This window comes from Opisthocomus hoazin, chromosome 7 (genome assembly GCF_030867145.1).
Source record: "Opisthocomus hoazin isolate bOpiHoa1 chromosome 7, bOpiHoa1.hap1, whole genome shotgun sequence".
In the NCBI taxonomy this organism is placed as follows: domain Eukaryota; kingdom Metazoa; phylum Chordata; class Aves; order Opisthocomiformes; family Opisthocomidae; genus Opisthocomus; species Opisthocomus hoazin.
In genome coordinates this window covers 57,367,432-57,385,194 of record NC_134420.1, presented here as the reverse complement: position 1 = coordinate 57,385,194, position 17,763 = coordinate 57,367,432, and the positions used below count along the sequence as shown (strand labels likewise).

Below are 17,763 nucleotides of genomic sequence, written 5' to 3'. Positions count from 1 at the left end.
AACTTGCAGCCTTAAAAATATATGAACCACTCCAAAACATCAATAAATACCCACATAATGTTTGCCTGTTTTGTTTAACAAGCAGCAGCTAAAAGAAAAGTAAATTGACCTCCCTTCTCCCCAAGTAAATAAAACTCTTCAGGACAACATATTTTACTTCAAAATTATAAGGCTTTTTTTTTTTTTTTTTGCTTTAGGTTCCAGAAACATGTCCATATATGGTCTACTTGTCAGGGACAATAAATAATGATGTAATAGAAAGGTCAGCTTTTTGTCATTTAGCTACAGGATGTTTGATGAAGTTCTTCAGATAACGCAACAAAGAAGAACTTTCGGATGGGTAAAAGTTTCTGCCGTGCATCTTCAAACAGGAAATCTGAGATTCAGAACAACTTATATTTTGGCTTGTATTCGCTGATCATGGGGTGATCCAGAAATAAACTCCAGGCTTCAAAGCGAGAGCGTTTCAAAGCTGTCCTGCAGTTGATCGAAATATCCAGGCAAAGCAGGGAGATGAGTACCAGCAAGGATTTTCTGAATTAAGACTTGATCAAGGAGATAACCCATTTCAACAGTATTGTTACCCTTTTATTTCAGAACAAAAAGGTAATGCAAATATGCATGTTTTGAACTTATTTATCGTTTTCAATCTGTCAGTTTGCTGTGTCTATGCAAATATTTATTCCTGTGGTAGTTTGTAACCTAGCACCCTAACATAGTCTAGTGAGACTTGAGGTTTGTGTTTGTGGGTTCTTTTTCAAATAAGCCATAAAACACTCGCTGGTGTTAAGGAGATCTATTGGTCTGCCATTTCCTTATTTTTCTTTTACTTGCAGGTGGTGCTTGTACCTTTGTCCCTAGAATAGCTTGCTCAGAAATAAGTGTCATTGCGAAAACATGATAAAGCACAACATAACGTGCAGTGAGGAGGAAAAAATTTACATCAGCAAGTGATTTCTTTCATTTATAAATCTCCAACTGGTATGACACAAAGCTAACATTGCACTGATTGCTGTGTGAATTAATACTTTCTGAGAAGAAATAAAAGCTTGCAGGTGTATGCATTTCCAGTAACGAATTTGCATAGTCACAATTTGATGTCATCTAACATATGCCAGACAGACAGGTGACCTGTTTTGACAGCTGGGGCTGGACAAGGGGATTTCTTTGCTCGGAGGACTCTTTTGGGAAGCCTGGCTTTGCTCCTTCAGCACTGGGCTAGAACTTGCGCGGTTTGCATAAGCTGTCATTACAAAATACATTTGCCTGTTGCTGCAGCTGGACAGCACGAGGTGTCATTCTCTACCACCCCAGCTCCGGCAGATCTGATGGGCACTGAAATCTTTCTATTTTTAAAAAATCATTTGCTTCCCAGCAGTAGTTATCGGATATAAGATTCTTGGAGAACTACAAAGGTTTATCTGGAAAATGCCCTAAAATACAGGAAAAATGTGAATACTTTAAGTGCTGCAAATTGATGTAGCTTCCAGGACCAGCAGAGGAACTGGCCAGAAAGGCGCCACAGTGAGAGCTAAAGCGGAGGCTTGGTTTCCCGTGAAGACTTCCAGCCGTGTTTACCTTCCCGCTGTGTGCGCTCCTGCTGTTCTCAGTAGTAAAAAGGCAAACACGAGGAAAGGCAAACATGTATCTGCAGAAGCTGGGGCTCAATCATTCCTTGCATTAAGCAAAACAAGCAAGCCACTCCTCTCCTCTCTCTGTTGCAGCCTCCAGAGACTTGTTTTTGTTTTTAGAAATGTGGTTTATCACACCCTGAGCCACAAATACTGAGGTCCTGTATTGAGTTACAAGCTGACTGAGATAAACTCAGGGCAAAGGCAGCCAAAGTCCCTGGCTCTGCTCCCTTAATGACCTTGTCAGTCACCTGCCACCCTTCTCTGACAGCAGTAAGTAATTCTGCTAATTCTGCTGCCTCGGATCTATTGAAGGAGGACAGGCAGCCTTGCTAAGCTTTTCTTTAAGGAAGTGCTGTCCATGGGGACCAGCTGTTTCAGATGCTAATGGTACTGAATAGTGCGGTTCTGCATGTTCAACATGCCAGCTGTAATCCTGGTTGTTTGTTTATGTAGCATCAGGGATCAGAGGCCCATTCTCCCAAACACTGTATGTTGACAGAGCTTGTAGTCCAAATATAATAGCAACCTAATTGTTTTTGTCTGTGGCTTTTGCCACGATGTGAGTTGTTACTGATAGTCACCCTGGCGAGTAGCACCTTTGGTTTCAAAGATCTGCCAGGTACAGCTGCTCGTTAACCCAGGAGCAAGCCTCACAGCCTGGCCCTGGCACAAGCATTTCACTTCTAACCTTACTTTCTGGTCAGTGGGTGCAGCCAATTTACCTCTGCATGGCACAGGCCTGATTTCTACATCTGAACAAACAAACTTTCACTGAAACAGGCATGGCAAAATTAAGAATCAGGATCAGGCCCTATGTGGAAATGATGATAAATTTACATCCAGCAGATCTTGTCAGACTGAGCAATTAAATGGCAGCACAGGCAGCAGTATCCTAAGACATGTCTCTGCCAAGAGAGATCACTAACGAAGCCGTTGAAATGTGAAGGCAAAGCCATCTAAGGCAAAGCCATCTCTAAGGAATAATAAATGCACCATACCCACAGCTTTAAAAATCAGGTTCTGCTCTTACCATGCATGTAATACTCTGTGCTACCTGCCTGTGAGGATGGGCTCTTGGGCTGCTGCAGAAATGCAGGGGATAGCCAAGCCTTAAAACCTCCCCCAAAAGCCTGCAGTTAAGGCGAACGGTAAACCCAGCATTTAACTTATAAATCTGATTCCAGTACTTTAAACATACAGTGAGTAGGCTTAGTGCAAGCAAATGGATTCAAGCTGCATTTAGAAAGACCACTTCGGCCAGATCACACTTATCTAAACTGGTTCAACCATTCCTACCAATGAAGATTTTTTTTTTTTTCACACCTTCGTTACAGAAGCTTACAGGTTATAGCGCATCAGTCTAGTGGGCTTTCATCAGGCTGTGGTAGTTCACCACTGGCAACAGATGGGGTTACCTTAGGCCTGCTGAGCCTGGGTAGGTCCGGACAGCTGCAGCAGCACCAAGCGATGCCACCCAGCTTAGCTGCAGTGAAAAAAGGTTAAACTGGATCAGGCTGCGTTGCACCAGCCTCTGGCTGAGGGCATGCACTCGGCCTGTTGGCGCAGCTCTGTGGCTCGCCGTGGCTTGTTGCAGAAATAACTTGAACCAGTGCCTGGGCCTCATGGCTCTGCAGCTTCAAACAAAAGCATCTCCAGGTGGGAGGGAGGGTGGTGGTTCCGCTCTGCTCTGCTCAGGGCCAGTTGTACCTCCTGCCAAACTTGGGCACAACACGCAGGTCCGTCTGAGGTAGGGGAGACAGGCAGGGAGAGCAAGGATGGCTTGAAGCCCCTTGAAGCTAGGGGTCAGGACAGCCAAGGCCATCCTCGGCTACCAGGACCAACCCAAAAGCTCCTGCAGCCCCAGGACATGACCCTCACACCTTCGTTGGCGTTGTGCCAGTTAGATGAGCAGAATTGAAAGCTTTTTCTATTTTGGGCCCCACGAAGTTTCTTCTTGCAGGATGAGTCAATGACAGGAGCTGCAGCCAGCACTGTTGTTTCCGTCTGAACATGAGGAGGAACTTCTTCTCTCTGAGGGTGACGGAGCACTGGAACAGGCTGCCCAGGGAGGTTGTGGAGTCTCCTTCTCTGGAGATATTCAAGACCCGCCTGGACAAGGTCCTGTGCAGCCTGCTGTAGGTGACCCTGCTTCGGCGGGGGGGTTGGACTAGATGACCCACAGAGGTCCCTTCCAACCCCTACTATTCTGTGATTCTGTGATTCTGTGATTCTGCTCTCCGTGGGACTCCTGTCAAAATATTTAGATTAGTGAGGATCACCAACATGCAGGGGAGGTTATCTTCTTTCTCTGTGAGTGGGTGGGACCCACTTAACCCATACAAAGAATAAGAAGGTTAAGTAGGAGTGATCCCCAAACTCAAAATCTTCCTTTTCCCTCCCTGTGCCTCAAAGAGATGTGAAACAAAAGAAGGAGGGAGGGGAAGATGTCCAGGAGTGGCCTTTATACCTAGTTCCTTTGAGGATTTAGTAAGGCACCTAAATCAGTTAGTTCCTCTGTGCCAGAGTGTGGAGTCGCACTGGTGGTTGTCTCCTGTAAGCTCCTCCAAGCCATGACTGCCCACAAAGGGACTCCAACACCCAGCTCGGAAGCACGGTGAGGCTGGACCCACTGCCTGCTTTGCCTCCTGTGCTGTCAGGATGCCGGCAGTGGGACTGGGGAGGATAAAGTGGAGCAATCTGTGCCCTGTGCTCCGCTGCTGCAGGCTGCCCTTGGAGAGGAGCACTTTTGTCTCCGTTCTTGCTTCCTCCAAAGAGTTGTTGTGCATCACGTCCATTAGGAGCTTAAGATCAGACCCTGCCCTCTCCATTAACTGCTTAATTTAGGTCTCTGAGTCACCATCAGGGCCAGGTCCCTACATTTAGGCATTGCAGTGCTGGATGCTGCAGACAAGCCCTCTGACTCCAGCCCGTGGGTTTCACACATCCACAGCGCACCAGTTACCGAGTGAGTATGTAGGCTCATGAACTATGAAAGTGCTGCCGAGCATGCCGAGAGTTGAGCAAGCCAAGGAGCAGCAGAAGATGCTAGGAAAGCAAAGCTGTGTCATGGCTCTTGGCCAGCCGTGGGCTGGAGCTCAGTATGGGAGCTATCAGCAGTATGATGCCTGGGCTTGGCTCCTTGGGACAGAGAGGGACATTGCAGAGCTGAGGCACGCCAGCGCTCACTGGAGAAGGTAACCAACAGCAGCCATGAGAGATCTAGCTGAAAATAAAAAAAGAAAACCCAACAAAATTGGGTTGCATTATTTACAGCAACAGAAGTTTTTATTTTGGCACTTTTCATGGCTGTAAAATACTTCCTTCATTGTTAAAAGTCACAATGTCAGTGTGAAATCTGTTGGGCTTCCCTTTAACCTGAACTCTTCCCACTTCTGGTGTATGCTTGGAGTCTGAGGTGGCTGTTGATGTGGGAGATATCACCTTTTCTGAAGTGAAAAGCTTGAATCCAAGACGTTATATTACTTATGACTTGATTCAAGCTCTTTCAATTTCTTCAAACTGTATTAGTTTCTTTTTTCCTTTTTTTAAATTATGGTTAAAGAAACAAACGTGAGTGTCCTGACATGCATAGATACGGCTCTGTCACCGTCTGGAGAGCTACCATTTCCTCCAGGTCAGGACCGTCTCTTGGCCACGCGCACAGCAGTGAGGACTGCTGGAGCAGGGCAGTCTCTGAGCACCAGGCTTGCGGCGTGCTGGGCCCTGCTGCCATCGCCGTGGGTGCGAGTCCCCAGGAAGGCAGGCTGCCCCAGGCACCCGCTGAGCCAGGCAGAGCCCAAGCAGCCATGTCGGGGCAGGGAGCCGCAGGCTGCGCTGCCGGTGGTGCCCGGTGCGGTGAGAGGCAGCTCCTTGAGCAGAGGGAAGCTGGGTGGCTCTGCTGGGGGCCCAGCCCCTGCTGGGGGCCCAGCCCGGGCCGGCGCACAGCTCAGTATGGCCTGCGGCCTGGCCCGAGCAGGGATGGGGGGAGCTGGATACCAGCCCTGCCGTGGCATCGCTCCACTAGCCCCTCTCCTCTCAGCGCCTGGGGGACTGTTCTGCTGGCTCTCTGTCCTCCCTCTCCTGCCCACGGGCAGCCTGTACCCGTTGCTTCTCGTCCCAGCGTTCTCAGTTATTTTACACAGTTCTCACTCACTGGTGTGCTTACAAAAAGCAAACCTATTACCCCTTGGCCGTCATCTTCTTAGAAGAGGCAAGCTTCTCCATGTCCTCCTGTGAAATAAGCCTTTGGCTCTTGAATTGTGGGAGCCAGAGTGCTCTCTGGCATTCAGATGAGGTCATGCGAGAGCATCAAATCCTTCATGACATTATTACTTCCCTATCACTGCTGGAAATGCCACAGTATTTTGGAATGTCTTTGCTTTTTTTGAGTCCACGCTGCGGTGATGGTTCACAGTCATTCTGGTATTGCTGAGCGTGCCCTGATGTTCCCCCTTCTCTCATTTCCAGCTCTCAACCACCAGTTTTCACAAGTGAGTCTGACCAGAAGTCTTAAAGCTCATGACCTTGAACTTTGTTCTGTGAAGTGAAAAATCAGAAGTGAAACTGAGCGGTGTCATGTTGTTCTCCTAGCGGAGTGAAACAACGAAAGTCACTTCAAGAACAGCTTTGCATGTTGCTTGAGAGATCTCCAGATAAGTGGAAAAAATTACTCCACCAAGTCTCTTTACACTTCGTGGCAGAGATCTTGCCCTTGCAGAAAATCAGCAAACAGACAGACATACCTCTTCCCCTAATTTTATGCAATTAGAGCAAGAAAAAGAAACCCAACAAAAAGAGATGTCCATTGGTGTTCTCCTAAATAAATTCATTTCAAAGCTGCACCTCTTTACTCTTAGGGGGATTTCCATTACCTATTTTTCTCTTCAGCTGTGATAATCAGAACAAGCAGATAAAAACCTGCCCTGCTTGCAGTGGCTCCCCTCCCTTTTTTGAACAGCTGCTAATCACCAGTTACTTCTATGTGATAGAAATGAGTTAGCTCATTAAGCTTACATGCATGTTTTAGCTGTTCATGTTCTCCCCCTGGTGAAGGATTTCTGAAGCATTTTCTGGTCAGTCTAATCAAGAAGGAGAGCTGAACAAAAGCACAAGATGGTTGAGTGTCTTTCTTTCATTTTCCAGATTCTGATGATCACAATTTCCTTTTACAGGAAAGCAAAACAAAATAAAACAAAATGGCTACGACGGCAGCAAATACTCAGAGACAAACAATAGGCTGCGAGGAATACAGTCTGTACAGCAGCTTGAGTGAAGACGAGCTTATAAAGATGGCCATCCAGCAGAGCTTGGAAGAGGACGCCGCGGGCCAGCCGGCTGCCCAGGGCCACCAGAAGCCGGTGGTGGCAGGTCCCGGTGAGGTAGCCACGCCAAGCCACGCCAGCAGCCACAACCCGCCCTACTGCATCTACCCCTGGCAAAGGTGAGTGGGCTGCACCCTCCCGGCAAGCACCCAGCCCGCGAAGAGCAAAACACGTGCCTTATTATTAGCTTTACCGAGCGGCTGCTCTGAGAGTCTGTCATTAGTGTGAAAGCCAGAGTCTGCTATAAATCCGATGAGGTCAACAATTTACACCCTCACAGCAAAATGAGAATTTGCTTGCTGTCATCCGTTTTAAGCAACAAGCAAAGTAAGAAAAAGGGCAGTGCTATAGGCTCTCCTGAATGGCAGAAGCCCTGCCAAAGCCAGCAGCTCCTTTCCCCGGCAGGGCACATCGTATGCCAGACTTACACTTCGCCAGAAGGAGCACGGCATTTGTTCTGGGAAAGCGTAGGAGAGAGGCCAAAACCAGGCATATAGAACAGTGTGAGCTGGCTACCTTTGACATAGAGGATGTCGTTATTTCAGATCAGAGTCTGACCTCAAGCACATCGCTCTCAGCCAAGAGCAGGTCCAGACCCTGAAGCGTGGCGGCGTCTCCCTCCCTTGCGATGCTGGACTGTGGGTTACAGAAGCCTGCTGACAGTTTCCAAACCAGACATTGTTCTCCTTTCATTTTTTAAAAGGCACATTTCTCAAGGAGGGAGGGAAAAGGTTACAAAGCCATGCCAAAACCAAGGAAAAATATCCATGTAAACTTTTTTTTTCCAATAATCTGGGAGTAACAGATGTTTTGTTCCTCCTTTTTACTCATAACTCTACTGTCCTCTGACACCTCACCCGTTACCACCTCTGACTGTTTGGTTTCCAAGGCTGGGAAACCGGTGACAATTTGATGAGCAGTAAGGGTGTTTCATAGCTGCAGAATCAGGATGCTGTACAGCAGGCTGTCCTGCTCCCATCAAAGGCCATGGCTTCTCAATGACATTACCGTGCACTTGTATCATCAGCAGTGCCTCAGGGACCTGACACGGGGGAGAATGAGGGCTTCCCTGGCCGTTTGGTCCTGTCCTCCTTGGGCGTCCTTTGACACCTGCTGCGTTGGCAAAAGACAGCATCTGCAGTTCCGTGCGTTAACCTGTCCTGCCTTTGCCTCAGCCCCGCAGCTTCTGACCTCCCGCTGCAGGAAAAAGCTTTGCAGCTTGTAGCTCCAGATCTGTGGCATTGCTTAACTCTCCTGCCACCTGGGAGAGCTGAGGTGGAAAGGGAGCCAGCATCCGGGGGCCCGGGGTCCCTCGCCGCCCCCACCTCCAACCTGCTTGAGTGGCACTTCGGAGGTGACGAATGTCACCTCTCCTCGTGCCTGCTTCCTGTGCGGTGGCGGCAGGGTTAACCTCACTGTTGTCTTATATGGTCATTTGAATCCCTTGACGCTTCCTCAGAGGGCCAAAAATAATCTCGAGCCGAGCGAGCAGCTGAATCCAGCACAGAGCAAGCCGTGGCCATCTGCTTTTATTCAAAGCCCTGACCGGCAGGCTTTCTCGCTTTGTCTCTGTGGATGTGTGTCTCTGTTCCTGCCTTAACATGACCTGTTTCTCCTACTCGGAGTATTTCTCTTTATTTCATTCATGTCATCGCCGCTCCAGACTGGCGGCCCAGGCGAGGGGCCGCGCTCAGCCATCCGGCTCAGGGGCAGCCTGGGGGGTCAGGCGAAGGTACGACGGCAGCCTCCGCAGCACATCCCAGCCCGTGTAAGTGCCTCCCTCTCCCTCTCCCCCTTTCCCCCGCGGTCGAAACACGCCTTGCTGCCCGCTCTCCCCCTCAGCCAGCTCTTCTGGGTGGTGATGCTGTCTAGTGGGGGGAAATGGTGGTGTTCATCTGGAGGAATTCATGAACTGCTTAGAGGGGTCTTGCTGACACCTGCACCGCACCCTCGCTGCCTTCCCGCTCTTCCTTCTGACCTTCCAGCTGCCCTGGACCGTGCCCGAGCTCTTGCGGGTGACCCACCCCAAACCTCCCTTGTTCTCTTATCCCCGTTCATCCCTCTCCATCCTCCAGTGCACTTGTCCTGGGGACTCCGGATCATTCGGTAGCTCTGAGGTGACAAGGACAGCAGGGAAAAGGTGCCTGCCCTGTGGTTTATTTATATAGGCTGGCTCCCGCATCGACACAGTAGATGCGGCAGGCAGGTGCTGGTACTAAATGCACCCGTATTAAGTTCACGGTTCAGCAGTTGGGAGGAGTGGGGAAAACAAACATTTTATTCCAGTATACAAACGGGGTGAGAAAGTCCAGTCCTTCAAAGCAAATATTTTATAAATGCTCCCAAGATGCCGTGCCTGTTCCCAGCAGTACCCGCACTGTCGTGCCACACTGCGGAGGGCTGTTGGGGAGCCATACCACATCCTACCTGCCCAAGGAGGAAACCAGCTTGACTAACTTTGATTCTCCTGGCCACGTTTTGCTGTTGGCAGAGACCATAAATAAGTTTGGATGTCATGGATGAGGAAAGCAGACAGGCAAGGGGGTGGCCCAAGCTCTGCCCCAGTGCCTGGACCACGATGGGTTTGTTACAGCTCTGTGAGGGGCAGAGCAGGTGCAGTCACCTGCCTTTAGTTGTCAGACACAGAGAGGAAAGTGTTGTAGGCAGCATTTCTCGTGTGCTGCAGAAAACCCTTCTCTGTATTTTTTATCTACCCAGTTCAAATCCACTTTGTTTTATCCATCATTCAAGTCCCTCCCTGGATGCATGGTTGCAGTGACTACTCCTCCGCTACTCTTCTTCCTTTTGTCCCTCACCCAGCTCTACAATGTCCCTCACCTCACCCTGCACCCTGGCTGATCCAGGCTCTATCTCAGGATCTCCACAGACATTGGTCTCCCTGACAAAAGTGAAAATCTTATTCTGCTGAAACATGAAACCTCCCCCATCCCTGTCACCTGCCAGCTCCCGTTGGCCACACTAAAATTGCATCCTCTCGTGAAGTGCTCTGCACACCTTGCATGCCTCTCTCCTGCTCTGAGTGTGATGGCTGGAGGGCAGGCTTTTCTTCTCCATTATGAAGCTCAATAGAGTTCAGTCCACAAGAAGGCTGATAAACTAGCCCTTCCCTGCTGCCAGGTAAAAGCAGAAATGTGGCTGGGAAGGCACAGGAGAGCATAATGGCACAACTGTTTTCTAGCCCTGGTCTCACAGCTGGGTGGGGATAATAGTTGGTTTCACCTGGGGACATGTTCCTTCATGCTGCCTGCATCTCACCAGGCTGCTAGGAAAAGAAGGAGCTTCCTGAATGCTTCTGTGCTCCACAGAACCTCTTCTGCAGCACTCAGAACTGACGCCTCCACACATCTCTTCTGCAAGGCGTATTTATTATCTTGGCTACCAGCCTTCGAAACGCAGTAATTCTTTTGATTTGTGTATAAGGTTAAGATTTCTTCAGATCTTCAGGCTCCCTCCACAGTTCTGATACTCGTTTTTTCTATGGCTGATGAAATCCAAGCAGCAGAACATGTTGCGTTTTTTCTCTCAGCCAGCTACAAGCTGGGCAGAAAACAAGGATTTCACATGGACATTCATTAAACTTTCTGTACTGATCTGGAATTTGCTTGGCTAAAGCATCTACAGCCTGGTCCAGCAAACCCCCTTATATTTCTCAGGAATCATTTAAGGTCAAGGAGCCTGACAGAGTTTTGCTTCATTCAACATCTGAGGGCTTAAGCAGAATAGTAACCAATTCTTCACGCATTTTTGACCCTACCACAGATCCAAGGTACCCTCTGCTTTCGCTGAGGTCTCAGCTAACACGATTCATCTTGCATTTGCTGCGTGCCAGCCCCATGCACAGATCCTGCCGGGGCCCACCTGGCGTGCAGTAACTCATTAAGTGCTGGTAACTCTCTCGTGTGCCCCAGTCCTGAGGTCGCAGTGAGCAGCCCTGCATGTGTAACGTGAAACTTTGCACAGAGCAACAGATGGCTTCAGCAGCCTTGTGCCAGAGGCTTTTAAAGAGAAGATCCCCCACCTCCTCCTCCTGTCCCAGCCAAACATGCCAACGGTTGCTGTGACTTCAACAAAACGCTCAATTTCAAACACCTCTATAAAAATCTACTATCTGTACAAAACCAGCAATTTCAGGTTTAGTCCCCAGGGTACTCTAAATGGTATGGAGATACAGCAGCGTCCCTGGGACCTCAGCCCAGCAGTTGTCTGAGGGTCGGCCGATTTCTCCTGGGTGGGCTGTGGCAGCTGCCTGCTCTAGCTGTTATCTCCTCAGGCAAAATGCCTGGCTTTGTGTCCTGTATCTTCCCCCATTCCAGTGCTGCTATTTTTGTGACTCTGCTGACTTGAGATCAGTGGTTCCAGTTATGAAGATAAGGAGCTGAGAAGGAGCAAGAGAAGGTGCAACCGGCACTAAGTTTTTCACCTGTGAAATAGTGTCTTTCCCATACCTTGGCACACGTATTGAGTTCACCTGCTTCTGCTCCAGGCCCTGAGTTTATCCTCAGAGAAGCAGCTGATATTAGCACTGAACTAAAAGTCACCAGGCTTTTATTTCAGTGCTCATATAAGTGTTTATGGCACAGATTGGGTACCTCTGGGCAATCTGAAATTAATGAGGCCTGTGTGAGTTTCAGGCAGTTGGTCTGTCCAGCCCCTGCAAGGCAATAAAATCCAGTGCTGCTCCTGTAACCTGTGCCAAACGCAGAGGTTGAACCAATGATCTGCTTGAGGACTCCCGTGCTGAACTGCCCATAAATTTCTGTCTCTGATCTCACTCTGTTGTGGCATTTTAGACCTTCTGTCATAACGAGAGTTTCTGGTTGTTGCCAGCGTCACTGCCCTTCATGACCTTCATCACATGCTGTATTCCTACCCTGGTGATGTCAATAGTCTCTCTGAGACACGCACCTCCCTCCCCAGTCTCTCTGCCTTCAAGGCCACAAGATTTTCTCTTTAGAGTTAGTTCAAACCACAAACTCTCCTGTGTTTTCAACATCCTCTTGTTCTCTGTCTCTGAAGATACAGCCCACGTTCATTTTTGGCAAGTCCCCATCAGAACTGGAAAAATGCTTCTTCCTTTACGGTGTTTGCCATCCTGAAGCTTAGCCATTTGGTGCCTCAGAATAAGGAAGCAGTGGCTGCCTTCTCCCAGCACAGCTCAGCAGGAGAAGGCAGCAGCGCTGGAAGGCACAGCACACTGCCATGCACAGAACCACTGCCCGCAGCAGGCAAGGCTCCTGCCCGCGTCATCTGCAGGGTACCAGGGTACCAGCTCCCTCCGCAGCCCTGGCCGGGGTGGAAGGAGGGAGGCAGGCTGGACTACAGGCACTGCTGAGCCGTGGCACGGTGACTGCCAGGCAGCCTTGTGACTCCAGCAGAGCGGGGAATCCCGCAGCGGCTCCCGCTGCTGTTCTGCAGAAGGACTGGTGTGCCCAGGTCAGCCCTGCTCTGCAATTGCTCTCACAGAGCTCAGAGGAATAGGTTGCTACCCAGACCATGCAAATGCATGCTTAGCAAAGGGAAGGCTTGCCAGAGCGATGCTCGCTTGTAAGCTGCTCGTTGTGCCTCACTTCTGGGTGGCATGAAGAGCAACGCATGCTTTTTGTAGATTTTCACAATGAGCCTCTTCTTGAAAGCTTCAGAATTAGATAGCATCAAAGAAGATAACTTTCGCACTATTTTTCTTTCCATTGGTAAACACTGAAACACTACTTTAGCACTTTTCAGTGATTCTACGTATTTCAAGAACTTTCTACTCCAAAAAGGCTTTAAAATATTCCCTCCTTTCCAATTATTTTTTCATTCCTGTTACTTGCTGTGCCTAGAAGTTACTTGGCCCTGTGGAGCCTGAGAGTGGTTTTCTGGGTTCAAATGGATTGTAACTCAAACCACTTCACAGCTTGGCACCAGGTCCCAATTGTAGTTCCAGAGGCCCCTGACTGTTGTGGTTATTTGGGGAACTGCTAACTTGGCTAAGAGGTTTGCAAGAGTGGACATGGTGACAGAGCTAACGAGTCTGCTCCCACGCAGCCTTCTAAAGACCAGATTTTCACCTAATATGTTTTACTGGAACATGAAAGACAAATTTTTGAAGGTCTATAATGTCCAAAGTGGTTACCGTTTCTGATAATTTGAGTAGTCAATGCTGAAATAAAATCTGGGGTTCTCGGGGCATGGTCAAGAAGGGCAGCTCAGAATTTTGTTGGGGATGTGGATTTTTTTTTTTAATCCTCCCTGACTGAAGAAAGAAGAGTCAAGACCGACACTGTAATGTTCACATGATCTAACCAGATCTAGATATCTTCTTAACTGGTCCAGCTAACTTCTGAAAACAGGCTTGCGTAAGAGAAATAGGAAGTATCTTTACAATACAAGAACAAGATTTATGGAGAATTTCTGCTTTAGGACTAAGCCACATGCAAATCAAAGATAAAACTTTCTTCAGGGATGAACAGGGGCAACGCTCTTCAAAGCTGATCTTGTTTAAGAGATCTCTTATGGAAACACCTTGCCACATGGGAGGCATGTATTTACCACAACCATGGACACGCATGGCAGTGTACAGAGCATGGGTAGAATTGGTCTCCCCCAACTCCAGGTATATAAAATATAAATGTTTATGTCAGAGATTAGTCACACCTACACTTTCCTTACACTTCAAGGAAAGAGATCAGCAGCTCCAACTAGGGGTTCCTCTGTTGTGAATGGTCACATTAGGACAGACAAATTTTACCTGCACAGACCCTGTAGCAAGACACCTTAGGGCTACAAATACTTACTATATTGGCTGTAAGGGTTCACTATTTTGGATGAATGATACAGTGATGTTGCTGAAAAAAAGCTTCTCAGTTAGGAAGAAAGCACTAATCAGGTTTTAATCTTGTTTTAAAGAGAACTTGACCCTGTAGTGACAGCAATCAAGGATGGAGATGAAAAAGCAGTATGTAACATGATGAAATCAGGAAAAAACCTTTCTGAACCTAATAAGGATGGCTGGATACCCCTCCATGAAGCTGCGTACTATGGCCAAGTGGGTTGCCTGAGCCTGTTGCAAAAAGGTCAGTGAAGTTAAAACTAATTCATTAAAAAAGGGAGAAGAAGAATATGAATAAACTAAAAAGCAGAATTAGCAGCAGCCCAGTCCTTGCCTGGGACTGTGTGTGAAGGTTTTTTTTCAACCTCTCTGAGCATGTATTGATTTCACCTTCTTTTTGAGATTATGTTTCCAGACTGAAGCCTCTAAAAGTTAGGATCTCCAGGAGAAAATTATATCTGGAGATATCTTGCCACGCCCTGGATCTCTCACAGTAAAGCCTTGTAGTTGATCTCTCGGCAGTTGTGAGCTGCTTGGCTGCTACCGCTGGCAGTAATTACCCCAGGTCCCACAAGCTGGGGAGCCAGCCAGGCACCTCTCTGCTGGTGCTTGAAGGTGGTTAACTACTATAGCTTGTTTTCAAGTTGCTACTGAAGAGCAGTTACTCAGCAGCTTTCTGCATCATGAGTGGTGATAGCTGATCATTTTAATCCAGGAAAAATTTCTTTACTGAAAGAGTTGTAAAGCATTGGAACAGGCTGCCTGGGGAAGTGATGGAGTCCCCATCCCTGGAGGTGTTCAACAAACATGTAGATGTGGCTCTTCAGGGCATGGTTTAGCAGGCATGGTGGTGCTGGGTTGACAGCTGGACTTGATGATCTTAGTGGTCTCTTCTAACCTTCATCGTTCTACGATTCTGTGAGATGGTGACTGATTTAGATACTTAATCTGAGTTGTAGCAACTTCATAGTATATTCTTAACTTACTTTGCCCGTGGAAAAGAAAAACAAATAAACAACAAAACTCACCTAAAACTCCAAGGATTCTGAAAGCTGATGGTGCTGCAGATACTTGTTTACTTACTACATGCCATAGTGACTTTGGTCTCACTGTTTATTCACAGCATACCCTGGCACGATCGACCAGCGCACACTCAATGAGGAGACGGCTCTCTACCTGGCCACCAGCCGGGGCAACCTGGACTGCCTGCTCGCCCTGCTGCAGGCTGGAGCTGAGCCCGACATCTCCAACAAGTCCAGAGAAACACCGCTCTACAAAGGTGAGTGCCTGCATTTCCAGGGATGCTGAGCTCTTCTGGCACCACCAAGGCAGAGCTGCAGGTTCTCTTGCCATGTGGGGCTGAAATGCGGCAATTAGCTCCCATCTTGCACCTCCCTCCAGTAGTCCTGTAGCTCCTATGTCTGACCTGCCACTCCATGGCCTCTCTTCTTATCCACATCAGAGGCAGCATCAGTGGTTGCCCTGTGGGCTGTGGGCTGCAGCATGGTGCAGAGGGTGGGGAGTGTGATGCTTAGCGGGGCCCTAAGCACAGGGTGTCTGCACAATGTCCCAGACCAAAGGAAAGCAGAAAGCTGGATAGTGCAGGAATACGTATGCTTTTCTGAATAGTAGGACCTAAGTAGCTGTTAGAGGTGGGAGTACAGTAACCACAGACATGCCAGTGATTCATACACTATGTGGGCCAGACCGGGCAGTGTGCTACAGGAGATGCATAAAGTTAGAAACCATTCAGCGAGGTAGATAAAGTGTTTAACATGGACATACAACTTTGCTGCTGGTCAGAGAGAACACTTTCTTTAGCAGGACAGCATTACATTAATGATATTATGAAGATTCGGAGTACATGATCTCTCACACCTTTGTGTCCCTTCCTCTTCTGTTGACTGCTCCTGGCATGACTACTGTTAGCACTCTAAAACATTAAAAAGCACATATTACTGGTTTCAACAGTAATCTTGCCTCCAACTTTGGATGCCTGACATTAGAGCTGCTCAGTTTAAAATGCCTTAGTTTTAAAATTCTGGCTTATAGTCAGCTAAAGGAAAGCTGTTCAATTGTGCATTAAACACACAATACTGGTAGTAGTAGTAGTAGTAATAATAATAACAATAGAAATAACAATGATAATAACAATAATATGAAAGCACCCTTTAGTCAGAGAAAACCCATGAAGTATGTGCTAGTGCTGATGCAAAAATCTTCTACTCTATCCTCCATCAAAAAAGGAGCGAAAAAATTATCATAACAAATTACTCACCCCTGGTATGGAAGAAAATTAAACTCTGGGGAGCTATGCATAGATAATTACAGCTGTGCCCATTCAGATAGTTGCTTTCAGTACAAGTGAGTGACTCCTATGTATGGGAGAGGAAGCCATGGCAATGTCCCAAAGGAAGAATCAAAACCAAAAGGCAGGAACTCTGTGAATAAAAGACACTACTATTTCAAAGAAGAAAACAATTGCTATGGAATGTGCTGGTCTCTCTTTCTGCACATTGTACAACAAATGCTAATTGTTAGTTGTAAAAGTATTAAAAATAAAATTATATTTCCACAGTAGAAGTGTGTAGGAAGCCTCTTGATTTGGGATTCAAAATGCAATGGAACAAATTGGTAGAATAAAAATCAATAAAATACTGTTAATTATCAAGAAAATACTTTTAGTTCAGCATGGTCCTAAACTATAAATTTTTGCAGGCCAAGAGAGTATTACTGACTCACACCATTATTGTTTTCTAAGGATTCTGTGCTGCCCACTGTTGGTTTGAGCTTTTTTTATTTTGTTGTCTATATAGAGCTTTATTCGCAGTTCAGGGCAGTAAGATGCAGAGTCAGTTTGTGCAGAATTTGGAAAGAAGGTGTTCAAGTCACATGATTTCTGTCACATGTTTGTCCTTCATAAATTATCTCCTGCACCTTGTCAGCTCCCTGTGTCACTGTGGTGTCTAGTTGTGCTAGCTGGATTTCCCTGGGTACCAGGCTTGGCACGAGTCCTGCACAGGACACGTCGCCTCCCCCCGGTCCCGGCTGAAGATTGGCTTCACTGCCGCATCCTTTACAAGCCCCAGACAGTGTCATTTGGCAACAGCCTTGGCCCTCATTTTGTCCTAGATGGATCTTTGGTCTTACTCACTGTGGCCTAGTTGTATTATGTTGCCTTATGCTACATGAAATGCATACCACAACACCCAGAATCTTTCAAAAGCCTGTCCTAATCACTTTCCTTTCTTCCAAAACAGCCTGTGAGCGCAAGAATGCAGAAGCTGCCAGACTCCTGGTACAATACAATGCTGATACTAATCATCGTTGCAATCGAGGATGGACTGCTCTCCATGAGGCCGTCTCCCGAAATGACCTGGAGATTATTGATATCCTTGTGAAAGGGGGTGCCAAGATTGAGTCTGCAAACTCCTATGGGATCACTTCTTTGTTTGTAGCAGCTGAGAGTGGGCAGTTGGAAGCTTTGAGATACCTGGCAAAATGTGGTGAGTACAGTTGTGCCATTACATGCCTTTACTCATTTCATTCTTAATATTTCAAGTTCCCATTAATTCTCCCTGGCTTATTTTTTCTGCCTCTGAAGACAAGGCCTAGGCTGTGGTCGTGCTGAAACCTTGTTGCTCCAGATGGCTGAATTGTGTAGAGTCTTTCAGAGAGGATGGTCTAGACACATACACTTCTTCAGCATTCATTCATGGTCACCTACTTTGGGAAGCAACATGGTGCTCTCTAACTACATTGCCTGACAGGTTTCAAAACCCATATTGCTGCACACATGTAGCCTAAAATCCAATCAGTCATAAAAGACAGCTGTACTTGGTAATAGATGGCAGAAGCTGAACATTAGCCAACCCCATCTGCTCGTGAACATGTGCAGTGATGGGCAAGGTGGCAAGGTTAGCTCTTCTCCACTAGTGAATTCTGCTGAAAATAATAGATAAAAAGCTATTGTATA

At 47.5% G+C, this 17,763-nt stretch overlaps 1 protein-coding gene across 2 annotated transcripts in view; it reads left to right on the top strand.

Annotated features, from left to right (window-relative positions):
- Window positions 1-447: 447 nt before the first annotated feature.
- Window positions 448-17,763, top strand: part of ASB2 (ankyrin repeat and SOCS box containing 2) — a 33,715-nt gene continuing 16,399 nt past the window's right edge. The window contains exons 1-6 of one of the 2 annotated variants that reach the window (XM_075426324.1): window positions 448-606; window positions 6,806-7,074; window positions 8,619-8,723; window positions 13,865-14,031; window positions 14,911-15,066; window positions 17,048-17,293. In XM_075426324.1, coding sequence (XP_075282439.1) covers window positions 6,830-7,074; window positions 8,619-8,723; window positions 13,865-14,031; window positions 14,911-15,066; window positions 17,048-17,293 — 919 coding nt within the window. In that variant the 5' untranslated portion in view covers window positions 448-606; window positions 6,806-6,829. The remainder of the gene's footprint in view (window positions 607-6,805; window positions 7,075-8,618; window positions 8,724-13,864; window positions 14,032-14,910; window positions 15,067-17,047; window positions 17,294-17,763) is intronic. The other variant, XM_009936809.2, reaches the window with a different exon arrangement.